The 13,464-nt window shown below is 48.2% G+C and overlaps 1 protein-coding gene across 1 annotated transcript; it reads left to right on the forward strand.

Annotated features, from left to right (window-relative positions):
- The first annotated feature begins 8,222 nt into the window (after positions 1 to 8,222).
- LOC129212929 (pancreatic secretory trypsin inhibitor-like) lies at positions 8,223 to 13,110 on the forward strand. Its single transcript, XM_054842158.1, has 4 exons — positions 8,223 to 8,382; positions 9,523 to 9,563; positions 10,185 to 10,297; positions 12,945 to 13,110. Exons 1-4 carry the CDS (start codon positions 8,328 to 8,330, stop codon positions 13,018 to 13,020), a joined length of 285 nt encoding a protein of 94 aa, XP_054698133.1. The 5' UTR covers positions 8,223 to 8,327; the 3' UTR covers positions 13,021 to 13,110.
- Positions 13,111 to 13,464: the final 354 nt, after the last annotated feature.

Below are 13,464 nucleotides of genomic sequence, written 5' to 3' on the forward strand. Positions count from 1 at the left end.
ACTATGAGCCAGGGGCTTCCAGAAGATCAGAAAATGGGAAGGAATGAAGAAAAGAGGATCTTGGCAGGGATGAATAAGGATAAGAAGGGAAAGCATACTGCAGGCAGCAGCCACGGGCTTTGGCAGCTACTTCCTCATGTAGAAGGAAAAAAAACCAAGTTGAAAGCTGCTTGGGGAAAGGAGGTTCAGCAGTGGATTATTTCATCTCCGTTACTAGAGCAAAAGGGCTGCTCCTCATATCCCTGATGGGCTGAAGAGGGTGCTTTCACTGCAAAGCACCTTGCTTTCACAACCAGGCTGAAAACGTAGAAGGCATCTCTCCTGGTTTCAGCCGGCAGGTGGTGAGCAATTGCACTGTGCATCACTCATCTTGTGTATATTATAATATTACTATTAATAATAATTTTTTCTCTTCCTTTGCTGTCCTATTAAACTGTTTATAACTCAACCTTTGAGTTTTACTGTGGTTTCCCCCCCTCCTTTCCCGATTCTCCTCCCCATCCCACCAGGGGGGAGTGAGCGAGCGGCTGCATGGTGCTTAGTTGCCAGCTGGGGTTAAACCACAACAGCATCAAAAATAATGTCACATTTATTAGGGAAGTGATTCAAGTGCAAAGCTCACCGAGGGACATAGCGAGCTGACTACATGCAGAAATCAAAAGGAAACCCTTGATCGAAAGGAGATGTTTAGCTGCTATGTTCAAAGGCTCCCTAAATCAAAGACAAAATCCTTCTTTAATCAAGACCATTGACCAAAGCTGAAAGCACAGGGAGCCAACAACAATGCCCGCAGCATCGCCTTTCATGGCAGGGCTGCCAGTGCCGATGCTCTTACACCCCAGCATCTTTCCCCCAGTACCCCTATCTGTCCTGGCAGCAGCTCTCAGCACTCAAAACAAAGCACAGTTTTATAGGGACAATAAATATCAGCCATCAGCTAAGCTCCAAAGCGTCACAGTGTCCCTATTTTACCTGCCTTAAACTTTCGGCATCTGCCTTTGAGCTTGAGCAGTCATAAGGAAAAGGAGCAAGAGTTAATTGGGCCTTATCTAATCTCACCCAACCCAAGGGTCAACAGCAGTTAGCTAAAGTTTATCAGCAGTGTTTAACTATCATTTATCAGCTTTGGGGAGGTTTTACTCAGAAAGGTGAGTGACATGCTGACGCACAGATGGGGTCAGGGAGTATTGCTTTTCCACACCGGACAGCAGATATGAACAATTAACACAACAATAAGTGTACGTTTAATGTGGCTAAAGCAACCAGTGGTAGCACTAGATGCTGGCAGGGTTGAGAGCTCACCAAGAATAAAGTTCAAATTTATGAATTAATTCTGAACTAACATGGGTCTCATGGTGCCTCATGGCAGCACGGCTTCGAGGAAAAGCCATCTCTGGAAACAGGCTCAGTGTTTCCAACCTCTGCTGAGCTTTTCTCTTCCCTTTTTGGTGTGTTCAGGATCAGGGTCCAGCAACATAAGCATTATCACCAGCTCTAGCCCATGTCCACTACTTTTTTCTTTTTCCTCCCAAAATCTTATTTCTATCAGTCTGTGAAAAAGTGCACTTCTCATTTTACAATGTCTCCATAGGTAACATAAAGAAGAAATGTTGTCAGAAATGAAAGCCTTATTTCATAATTTCCATTACTTTTCCCTTCCTTTCTGCATCTTTCTATTTTTTTAATAGCCAGTTTTTCCCATGGAGCTAAGCAGGCTGAGAGCTCTCTGCTGCAAAAGCCTCGTCTCCTCTAATTGTCTGAAATGGTACAGTGAGACGGACCTAAGAGTTTCAGTCTCCTCTAGCCACATATTTCACTGAAATCAGAAGTACAGTAGTGTTTTTCTGAGTCCTGGGCCAGGGAGCGAGCCATATATCAATAGCCATTAGCACTGCCAACGGAACTCACAGACGTAGCTGGAAATGCCAAATATTTCTGGGGTTGTGATGAAAGTCATTCGCAATTTTTTTTTTGTTTATCAACTGGCTTACAAAGCTATGGAAAGTATTATAAAAACTTAACAAAAAGCTTGACAAAATGTTTTCAAGAAATTAAGAAAAAAAATGTGAAAATATTCTGCGTTTCAGACCTCCACTAAAAAAAGCTTCCAGTCTTGGGGATGTCGGGTTAGTTAAGGACCACAGAGGGGACAGGTTGTTGCTTGTCTGCTGGTTTTTGAAAGCTCCTGCAGAAAATATCAGCTCATTCAGTTGTGTTATGAACCTCTACAAGGATGGGGACTCCACAGCCTTTTTGATCTAGCCACAGTTTTTGGCCACTCTCATGGTGAATGTTTTTTTCTTACTATCCAGTTGGGATGACCCTTCCTGCACCTTGTTCCCGCTGCCTCCAACCCTTTCGCTGTGCAGCTCTGGGAGAGTTCTGGCTCCATCTTCTCCCGGTCACCTGGCCAATTCTCCATCTTCTTGCACCAGCTCTGCAGCCAGGCCAATGCACCCAGATTTTGCTTGGACTTCATCCAACTTTTCTAAAAAGTCAGTTTTTCAGATATAATCACTTCAAACTCACCTGGGGGCAAGAGGACCTAATGGCAACAGTAGCTGCAGGCAGACAAGATTGATTATCCAAACAGGACATGGCAATAGAGATCCAGGATCCGTATCAAGAGTGGTTAATACCACAGCTCTTTGTTAAGTCACGCCATGCACGCTTCAGAGCAAGGTCCAGCCCTGGACAAGGGACGTGTGGTCCTTGGTAGCAGGGGCAGATCTGGCCCAAGCTACGCAGAAAGTCAGATTAGACCAGATCATCCTCCAGGAGTCTGTGACCCCGAAAGGAAGGTACATACCTTATCTTTCCCACCTTGTTTGGCTGTGTGAAAGAGGGAGTGGGCAGGGGATGCTGCTTCTAGTTCAGAGAAAGGGGGAGTGCCTTGCTGGAGGAGACTGAAAACCGCATTTGCCCAATTATGGGCCACAGTGCTTAATCACTCTGCCCTGGATCTCTCTGGCAGCCGCAGGGGCAGCCGGATGTGGAGGCGGGAGGCAGATAGGATTTAATAAAGAAGCAATTTTATGAAGGAAATCTTTGCTTTTGGCATTTTCTGTAGGAGTGGGAAAAACGATGCTTTTTCTCCAATAATGCCAGGGATAGCAAGAAGAGCAGAGCTCCATGTTTCAGTTCCTGAGCGATCGACCCCACGTGCCCCACTGCCTCCACATCCCATGGAGATCCCACACAGGAGCTGAGGAGAGGGGCATGAGCAATCGGGGAGAAAGCCTTGCTAGGAGGCAGCACCCCCTGCACTGCTCCTGACCCAGGATCACTCCTGGGGGGGCGGCTAGTGGCAGCAGCTGTCCCGTCTGCAAGTGACAGAGCCCCAGGGCCACCGCTGCGACCAGAGTTGACCACAGCCCAGAGGTATTCCCACTGACCACGTGCCATCACCCAGTAAGCCATAGCAGATGAGGGGAAGGTTTCTATCGGCTGAGTCCGTGGGTTTGGTGTCACTGCAGTGGTGGGAGAGGACAGGCAAATGGGCCACGAGCTGGGCTGGGAACTTACCACCACACCAGGGAGCTGGGCAATTGCACCCCGGCCAATTACAGCCAGTAATCCGTGCAAGCACATTGCCTGTCTCCAGCACATTCATCCTCCTCAGGAAGCATTTGATTGGCATTCGGGCACGGCCTCTTCTGAACAACCTAAGAAGCTATGATTTATGTGATGCCTTTGTCTTCAGACACTGTTGTCAGCAATACCCATCCTCGGGCAAAGCTGCCAATGCCTGCAGATTCCCAAAGGTCACTGTCATGGACACGCTGCCCTTGCTGAAGGATAACAAACAGAAGCTTTACTAAAAGTAGAAATGATCATTTGTTAATTTTCTCCTGTAGCTATGTTCAGTCGCCTCCCCAGAAACCAGAGGCCCCAGGGGCAGAAGAGAAAACAAATTGATATACTGACCTGGGCTCCAAAGAGTCTTCTACAGCTGGAGAAAATAAGTGATGTTTTCACAGCAGCTACTCACAGGATCCCTTTTCCCAAACTGTCAGAGTGTTCAGTATCTTCCATGCACCCAGAGCAACGAAATAGCTTTCTCATCATTAATGGGAAAGAATCCAAGACAAAAATCACTATGGACCAAATTACAGTTGTTGGGGTTTTTTTTCTGCAGGAAAAATCAGTATTTGAGCAGTATCCCCTGGATACAAGAGCAGCTGATCACTGCACACTGGCTAGCTCTCACTGTGCTGATGCAAAATGGCTTGGTCTGTCTCCCATGCCAGAATGGATCCAGCTGCACCATCCCCCTTTCTCCTGGAGACTTGCAGACCTCCCGGTGGGCTCCTGCATGCACAGATTACCTCCTCCCCTCCATGGGCACACCACTGCATGGGGCATGCTCTTCTGCACTGTCTGCACCAACTGTTTTCAAACCCATCTTGGATACCATAGGCAAGGTCCTGGGTACATCTGTAAGCTCTAGACCTGCCAAACCCAGCGAGTAACAGAGATTTAGGGATTTTTTAGCCTTTAAATCCAAGACAAGCAGCTCTTTGGACCCGAGAGAGCTTTAAGCATCTTGGGAACTGTCTTTTGTGACACCCCTGGGCTTCCCATTTGCATCAGCCTTTCTCCAGCCTCCACTCCTCCCACCCATCGCAGGGCAGCAGCAAATCCCCTACCTGCCTTGTTGACCATCCTGAGCACTGAGGATCCTCCCACAGGTCCCCAAAAGATGCCTTCCCTTCATGTATCCCAAGGAAGGTCCCTACAACCTCCACCAAGGGACCAAGGCTCAGGGATGCCACCAGCACAGGGCCATGGTGTGAGTCTTGACCATGCAGCCACTCCTCGGTGACAGGGGTTGGAACACTGTTGGGACGGGGCCAAGGGGTCATCCTAACCTACACTCAGACGAGTTCCCACACAGCCCCAGCACACCCAGCAAGCACGAGCTTGTGTCAAGTGTCACAACATCTCCCTGTTATCACCCCAATTCCCGGGTGCCAGGACCACAAGAGGAGCTCAGCTCCTTTAGCCCATTCTCTCTCAGGTTCAGAAGAAGGCTGGAAAATGTGAACCACCCCAAAAGAGCCTGTTGGTAAACGCCATTATTTTGAAGAGGCTTAAGAACCGTTTGCGGTTTCTAAGCTGTGATTCATGATCATCTGGGTCTGGTTTGTGATCTTTGAATGCTTTTGACTGGTGACTCTGTTGCAGTTTCCCCAGGGCACTGGTAGCTTTTCTCTGTACATCAAATCTTCACAAGAAGCAGATTCCAGTCCTGGTACAACAACTGCTCCTCCAGCTTGTCATGGATGGGTCATGGCAGGGAAGTAGGTAGGTTCACAAATTTTTCATTCCCCTGCAAATATTTTTTTTATTCCTTTGCAACATTTTACTATTCAAAAAAATGTAACTTGAAAGTGCTCAGATTTGGCAGAAAGATGATGCAGACAGTCATCCTGCAGAAGGAGAATCACCTTTTCCTGCTGATCCACCTGGAGGTAGACCTGCTGGTTCAGCTTACCTCCTTACTCACCGCACCTTCTCCCCATTCCTTGTGTGGCATTGATTTCTCCTCCAAGTGCCTTCCAGAAGCCAGGAGAAGGCACCATCAGCAACTCCAGAGGTTTTCTGTCCCACACCGTGTGTGGTGGCCATCACCCAACAAGGCAACCAAGGCAAAGCCATCCCACGCCAGCACCTGCTCTGGGGGGCCTGCTTGTCCTCTCCATGTCTCCGCGACGGGCGCCGTGCTCGGCAAGTCACACAGCACGGCTGGCAGAGCTGCCTGACTCATTTTTCTCTACTCCTCCAGCTGATGTGTTTGGAGGAACACGCTGCTCTGACAAGGTGACACATCCTGAGAAAGCCCACACTGCTGAAGACATCTCCCTACTCCTTCTACCAGGAGCACCCAGCGCAATAGCAGTTCGCAGCTCTTTTTCATTCCTCTTCAGTCAAATAAGCCCCGAGCATTTCTGTTTGATTTTCTGAGGGATATAGAATAGATGTCAATCAGGAGAGAGGAGCCCTGAAATCCCACGTTTTTGAAGGCATCTCATAAACACACAGATGTCAGTAGAGGCACTTGGAAAGGAAGGGCAATTGCTAACGCAGAAACTGCATTAAAAACCTAGTGTGACTGCTACTCGGCTGCAGCAGCGTTAGCAGCCTATGTTGGATTCTTCTTTTGGCACAGGCAGCTGCCCTTGAATCAGTTGGTTTGGCTCAATTTGTTGTGGAATAATTAAGTTCGGTTCATTGTATTGCATAATCTGGAGTTTCTTCAACCTGCTTCAGTAGTAAAGTACTTAATCTCATACAGCTCTGGGAGGGGTTACAAACATGAAATTGAGTCAGTACAAATCTATCAGGAGGCTCAGCAATAAGAAGATGAAGAGAGAAGTGTCCAGGAGGCAGGGGGAGGTCGTCAGCCTGTGTCTGCTTTGATGCCTCTGACTTATGCAGGAAGGAAAGGAGAAAACCATGGCGTTACACACACTTGAAATGTCCCAGGAGCCAACACAGTTCCCAGCTGCAGAGCAGCTCTTGTAAACACTGAGGACTTACCCATCAAACTCAAGTTTGGAAATGTGCCTGGATGTTACCAAGGATTCCGATAAAAGATGCTGCTGTTTCTGGACAATCAAAACTATCACATTTCCTGGCTACAGCAAGGATCTCTAAACTGAAAAATGTGCAAATGTGTTTTACCAGGAGTGGGCACATCCCAAACAAGGGTATTCAGAGAAACTCTTCTCAGCACTGCTCTATTTACACGTGTTACAGATTGAAGAGGAAAATCTTTTCCCCAGTTGCCCTGGCATATAACCATAAACGCCCTTGCTAAGTCCCCTTCCAGCTTTGGGAAGTGATACCAAAGCCCCTGTTTGCACCTATTGGCCTTACTTACGCTGCAAACCTGGCAGGTGTGTTGGAGGAGCAACAGGGGACAGTGTTAATTGAGATAAACCTCCTTCAGCTATAAAAAATTATCATACCTCCCTCCCTTGCTCCTTAGAGGGTGATAACACTACATGAATCCTTGTCCCAGGCACACTAAAGGACTGTTGCTTGCTCACAGAGGTCCACGAACACCCTGCTCAGCTATTCACAGCTGGTGAGCGGGTCATACCCAAAGCCAGCTTTACTCTCTGAGTTAATAAAATAACAGATGACATTAAGAGCAGTTCTTAAAGTCTCATGTTGCAGGTCCCAACAGGGAGAGCAGAGGGAAGCCCAGACGAGAGCGGGGAAAATCTCCATCACCACCAAAGCAAACTCACAAGGGATGCTTCTGGCAGGGGAAAGTGTCCTCCAGAGCCACATTCGGACTGGGGTCTCCCTTGGACAGTGGAGCAGCTGCCGATTAAGCTGAGATTTCTGTCTCATAAACAGCTCCTTGAATTGCTCTTGGCATTGACTTTTTTCTGTTCAGCTAATTAAAAATCTGTCTTTGAGTCATAAGCCCCCATTAGTAATAATTTGCTTTGCACTTCTCCAGTGATTTATGGCTGAGATATCAAAGTGCTTTAGAAAATTAATTAATCCTTCTAATACCCAAGGGACTGATCCTCTCTCCGCAATGCACCATTGGTGGAGTAAATGTAGGAAATCCCTGGGGTTTACTCCAAACTGCAGGCAGGGAGAGGGGAAGGGAGCAGCATCCAACCCAACGAGCTCGTTTCGGCTGCCTGCCTACAATCAGAGATGTGCAGTCAAAATAACAGAACCAAACGTGCAGCCACAAGCAAGCCCCAGGCACATCTAAGCTCTCTGCTCCCCAGCAGCAGTCCTTGCTGCTGTCCCTATCTGTTTGGGGTGGGAAGGAGAGCTGCAACGCCTCAGCTCTGCTCTGCAGATCATGCCAGGAAAGACGTGTGTGGACCAACGCCATCTTCACCCAGAGCCCTGCAAGAGGTAGTGGCAGGGTCATTAATCAAAGCCACACTACTTGTGCTAACACGTATATTTCCCTTGCTGTCCTGCCCATTTCTCCAAACTGCTTCTTGTACAAAGTCTCTTTTTACTGACTTGCAGTGCAGACCCAAGGCTGTCTCCCACAGCCAAGATGCCGCTCCAGTCCTTGCCAGCGATAAGGATCGTTACCTCCATTGGTTTCAGAGAGGCTTTCATCCTTGCGTACACCAATGAGCTATTTGCCACCTGCTGTTGTCCCCATACTTTGAATGTTGTCATCACAAGACTGCGGGGTGGAGCTGGCCATGCAGGGTGGTGCCAAAGATGGGGAAAGGTATAAAGGTCCCAGCAGAGACTGCCAGAGACAGATCTGTGAAAGCCTGAGAAGTGTCCCATTTCCTCTTTGCTGTCCCCAGTAAAGCATAACCTTGACCATGAAGGCAACTGGTGTTTTTCTGCTCCTCTCCCTGGCACTCTGCTGCTACCAAGGTGAGTGCAACATTTTGCTTAGGAGCCATTTCCTCTCCTTGCTAAAGCTCCCAGGTCTGCTGGGTGGGAAGGTGAGCCTGGGAACAGGCCAGCCGGTGCTGGGACCTTGCTCCGGCCCTGGGCAGGGAAAGCGAGCAATCCCCAGAGAGCGCTGCAATGGCCAATGTGCATTAAACCAGTGGTCTGTGAGCGAGCCTAAAGCAAAGGCTTTAAAAGGGTGCCTGGCACCTGCTCCCCAAAATGAACAGACCTGCTGATCTGACGCTCTCCCTTCAGGGCTGGGCTTCCGCCTGGAGATGGTGATTTCTAGGACGCTGCAATTCTTTCAGAGTGAACAGGTGCTATTCTGGTTTTAAAAAAGCAAACCCAAGACGACAGGAAGCGCATCCATGCAAGGGAAAATGCAGCTTTCGCAACCTAAGTCAATGTTTAAGCTAACTGTGTTTTCAAAATCCCATATGGTGCAGAGGGATGAGAACATGAGCTGTTGCTGCTCTTCAGGTCCTGCTCACCAGGGATTTCTGTGTTCGTGGGGTTCATTCAGAACAGGAGGGTGCTTCTGAAACAAGTCCTCGTCATCCATTTACTGTCTGGCAGTTGCCATTGTAGAACTGTCTGAGCACAAAATCTGGACTCATTTCAGATGAACTGAGCATGTAGTCAGCTACAGCTCTGAGTCTGGACCACCGCTACTCCAAAGTAAAATCCCTGAAACCCAAAAGAGTGTGGCTATCAGGTCCTCAGCACCAAACTGTTTCACTCCACAGACCCACAGCTATTGGGTCACACTGGTTGTTAATGTAGATGTAGCCTAAATCCTCCATATCGATAACTTCTGGATCTATAAGCAACCCAAGGTCGTCTTCTCAGTACTCCCTTCTGCTGAACAAATTCAGGTTGTTTTTCAAAATACACTCACCGCATGTTCCACCCACGTGATCCCAGCTGTCAGTTCAGGGCCAGCTTCTCCATAGAGAAGCCCACCAAAGTCATGGCTTGTTCCTACCAGCTTTGGTGTGAGACCTAAAGGTCCACCCATGTGGTCCTCAGGCTAAAGCATCTTTAGTAGGTCTCCCGTGAAACCAGCCCGTGTGATGGGTGCTAAGGCATCTTCTCTCTTTCTCTCCATTCTTTCTCTAGGAAACGCCGAGATGGGTGGAGCTGCTGACAGAGGAATAGAGGTGAAGGCTCTTATTTTTGTGTAGTACAAGGGTGTGCCCAGCTTTGGTGAGACAGCACTAACCCATACGCTGGGGAGCCAGAGTTGATAAATACAGTGAAGTACAGTGAGCTGCTACTGGGTTGGCAGCCTGAAGACACCAGTGCCTGGGAACCTCCTTCCACCTGCTGTGCCACAGCAAAATCCCAGTGATGGTACTGGTTTCCCACTGCATTTCCCCACACTCAGTGGAGGGAAACAGTTAATAAAGAGCTGAATACTGCTGTCACCTGCCAAGAAGATCAGAGCTCCCCTTACTCTGTAGCTTGCAAGTGCAAGGGCAGGTATCATTGCAGCATAAAAGTAAGAACTGGGAAGAACATGATCAGGCACTGCCCATGGAGCATTATTCAATATTGTCACTCCTAAGGGTGTGCAGGAGTGCCAGGTGAAGTTCAGCTGGCCAAGGGACAGCATGTTGACAGGCAGTCCCAGTGTTTCTGAGAGTTCCTAGCAGAGCTCTGAACAATCTGGGATGGGTTACCAAGGTACACAAAATACGCACCTCCCTGTGAATGCAAAACTCCTTTGGTAAACTGAAAGCATGTTTAACATTTTCAGCATTACCTTTTTGTGTCTCCAGCCAGCTTGTGACAACTATGACCTAAGAAAAGGTTGTACAAGGATCTTTGACCCTGTCTGTGGCACGGACAACCTCCTGTACGGCAATGAGTGTCTGCTGTGCTATCAGAACCTGTGAGTATCTGGACCTCCTGCAAGTCTAAATATCATGCAGATGAGGGCTACTACATGTGTCTGGGATTTCCTAGAAAGCAAGCTGTTTGCATGCAGCTGGGTGGAGCGTAGGCAGTGAGCCCAGCACATCTGGCATGAATCTGGTCTCCCGCGTGGATGCTGCACCCGCCGCTCTGAGCATGTGGACTCCATCTGCGAAATAGGTCCGTTGCATGCAACTCGCAGCACACGAGCTGCCTGCAAGCAAGGACCGCACAGCCAAAAATCTCCCCACACCGGCAGCTGCCAAGCTGCAGTGATTGCTCGGACTGTGTTGGCGGGTGTCCAGGAACTCAGACAAATGGCAAAGTCCTCAAAGTCTGCCCAGATCTAGCATGCAGGCAGAAAAATATTTTTCCAGGTGACCTCAGATGTGTGGTGGCTGAGGAAAAGCTATGATTATTCATCCCAGCAATTTATAGCTGAGCTCTGCTTTCTGTCTGCTCTGCATATGAAAGGATACAATTTGCTCTGGGTATTTTTAAGAATGAGCTTTATATTTAATCTGTGCTGGTGCCAGACTGCACTGTCTTAGCAGAAGGCCAGGTCCAAATGCTAGTGACGTCTCTGGCAAGACTTGATTCATTTCATCTGGCTTGGGCTCTAGGTAATTTTGGGTTTACACACTGCAAGTGGTCTGTGTCAGACAAGTGACAGAATTACTTCCAACTCAATGCTATTAGGTGGTTCTAAAATTTCTGTTGGGAAGATTGAGTCTTATCTGTAGCCAGATGCCCCAGTCTGTGGCGCTAAGGGAGCTTCACTCTTGACTTTACCTGGTGCAGGCAGGGATTTTTGGTGATCAGGCTCATACGCCCATCTGCCAACAGCAAACATCTCTAAGAGAAGCTCAAATTCCAGCTTTTCGATCCCTGGATGAGTGGGCTTGTGGAACCAAATTCTGCTTTTAGGAGCATTGCCTCCCAGCTAACTCTGCAGTAACAAGGATCAGAGTCCAAATCTCTAGGAAAAAAAGCCTGGATAAGAACTGATGGTCTGGCTCTCCCCTCTTTCCTTCATTAACCCAAGCTGCTGCCCCCTGTTCTGCTCCTGGCCTGCTGAAATGCTGGTTTTACATTTTAAGGCTGAAGACGATGCAGTCAGGCAGAGACATGCTGAGTGGGATCTTCTGAACGAAGGCGCCACGGTTAATGACCTGGCGCGGCATGGCACGGTGGTAATGACCATGCTGGAAGCCAGCAGCCCAGCACCAGCTGTCAGCTGTATTGTGCAACAGATGGGGGTGGGAGGTTCGTCAGACACAACATCGTTAGGGCTTTGGCCATGAACCAAGAGTGGGGTAAAGAGAGTGAGGAAGGTTTCAAACCCAGCTACGCAGGGAGCAAAGTGGCATCGAGGATGCCTTGTCCCCCCGGTGCAGAGCATAGCTTCAGAGGGGATGGGGGACCTCAGTCATTACAGGAGGGAAAGTTTGGGGTACAAAAAAGAAAAGGACTGAGCTGGTAGTGTATCCAGATCCATCCGGGAGCCAGGGGAGGGAAGGGATGGACGAGCAGCTGGTGCTGGCGCCTGCCTTGCGTTGACAGGCGCTGCACCCCTGCACTTCATCAAACTCCTGTTTGTGCAAGCTCTCAGCAGCTGCAACCAGAAACATGCTGCTCCTGCGGGTTAAAGCTCTGAGCCTTCCAGCTCCCCTGTAACGTTCCTAAGTGAAGTTTTAGGATTAGGAACAACAGCCATTTGGTCTCCCAGTCAGGGCAATCTGGAGCAGGCACCAGGACTTTGAAGCTGCCTGGTGCCAAATGTCTCAGGGGAGAGATAAACGGAGCGTCTTCGTCTATAAAGCTTTGGTCCATGGGGAAAATCAAGTAGCCAAGAGGCAGGATGAAGTGTCATTTGCAGTTTTGTGTGTGCAACTGGTCTGACAAGAGCTGGAGGCCTGCAAGGAGTCTGGGAATAACTACAGCGAGAGCATCTGGCGAGTCCCTGTGGCAGCAGTGTCTCACTTGTCGCCTCCGGTCACTTCACTGTGACCAGCGTGCAAAATGTTCTTTGCAAAACACAAAATGACTTGAAAATCATTTTACCAGCATTTCTCTATGCACCTGAGAAATGGGTTTGTCTTTCCAAAGAGAACATCATGATTCCACTTGAAAATGGAACAATTCAGAGTAATTAGTTCCACCACTGGGCAAAAAATAATAACAATTTTTCATAGGTGCCTTTTTAATATTTTCCTCACTTTTGCTGCAGAAGCAATCAGGAGAGGAGGCTGGGAGCAGGCCCAAGCCCAAGCAAGACACAATGGCAGGCATTTGTCTCTAAAAACCCCACAAAACAAGTCATAACCTCTATCGTCTGCGGCCAGACAGGCATTAGAGGTGTCTTAGTGCTGTCCTCCAGCACAGAGGTGAATTATTCTACCAGGAGGTGTCAGGAAGCGTCAGCTCTTGAGCTTATTGGAATTCATTAACACATGTCCATGGTAACCCTGAACTCCCTGTCAAGAATATGTGGCCTTACTTACTGTGAATAACACTTAAGTGATGATTTAAGCAGTATTTTCCTTTCCTTCTTTCTTTGTCCTCTGAGCCCTGTGTATCAGGGACCTGAAGGCATCCTTTATCATTTTTAACCTCTCTTCCAGGCAAAGAAACAGTCACGTGCGCATAAAGAACAGGGGAATGTGCCAAAAGCCCTCTCCACGCTTCAACTCTGCTTGAAACTGAAAGGTGCAACTGTTCTGCAGAAGACAGGACAAAGATGTCCCTCACCTATATAAACTCCTAATAAAATGAAAGCATTGCCATGTCTGACACTGGGATTTCTTACACACATAGCAGACCTCTTTCCCTGACATTTAAAATACCTTCCTGAAAAAATATGGTTTGTTTTGGTAATATCCATAAAGAGCTGTAAGCAAATTACTGACAGAGCCCCAGGGACAAGGCTAGGACATGCCCAAGGACAGAGCCAGGCTCTAGCATAACAAGGAAGGTCTTTTTTGCATCAATAATTTTGTTTTCCTTCCCTAAACTTCCGGCATCTAAGCAATAGAAGATTTTAGCATTCTCATGACTTGCAATTACATTTGTTAAATGCAGTGCATTAAAAGCCGTTCTCCAGGGCCTTTGCCAGGAGGAAGAGTCCAACAGGCCATCTCCACA

Source organism: Grus americana, chromosome 14 (genome assembly GCF_028858705.1).
Source record: "Grus americana isolate bGruAme1 chromosome 14, bGruAme1.mat, whole genome shotgun sequence".
Taxonomy (NCBI): Eukaryota; Metazoa; Chordata; class Aves; order Gruiformes; family Gruidae; genus Grus; species Grus americana.

Bases quoted from the DNA above. Each gene is read 5' to 3' on its own strand.
- LOC129212929 (XM_054842158.1), top strand. From the start codon at position 8,328: ATGAAGGCAACTGGTGTTTTTCTGCTCCTCTCCCTGGCACTCTGCTGC. The intron at 9,564-10,184 runs GTGAAGGCTCTT...TTGTGTCTCCAG, and splicing joins CTGCTGACAGAGGAATAGAG to CCAGCTTGTGACAACTATGA. The intron at 10,298-12,944 runs GTGAGTATCTGG...CCTCTCTTCCAG, and splicing joins CTGCTGTGCTATCAGAACCT to GCAAAGAAACAGTCACGTGC.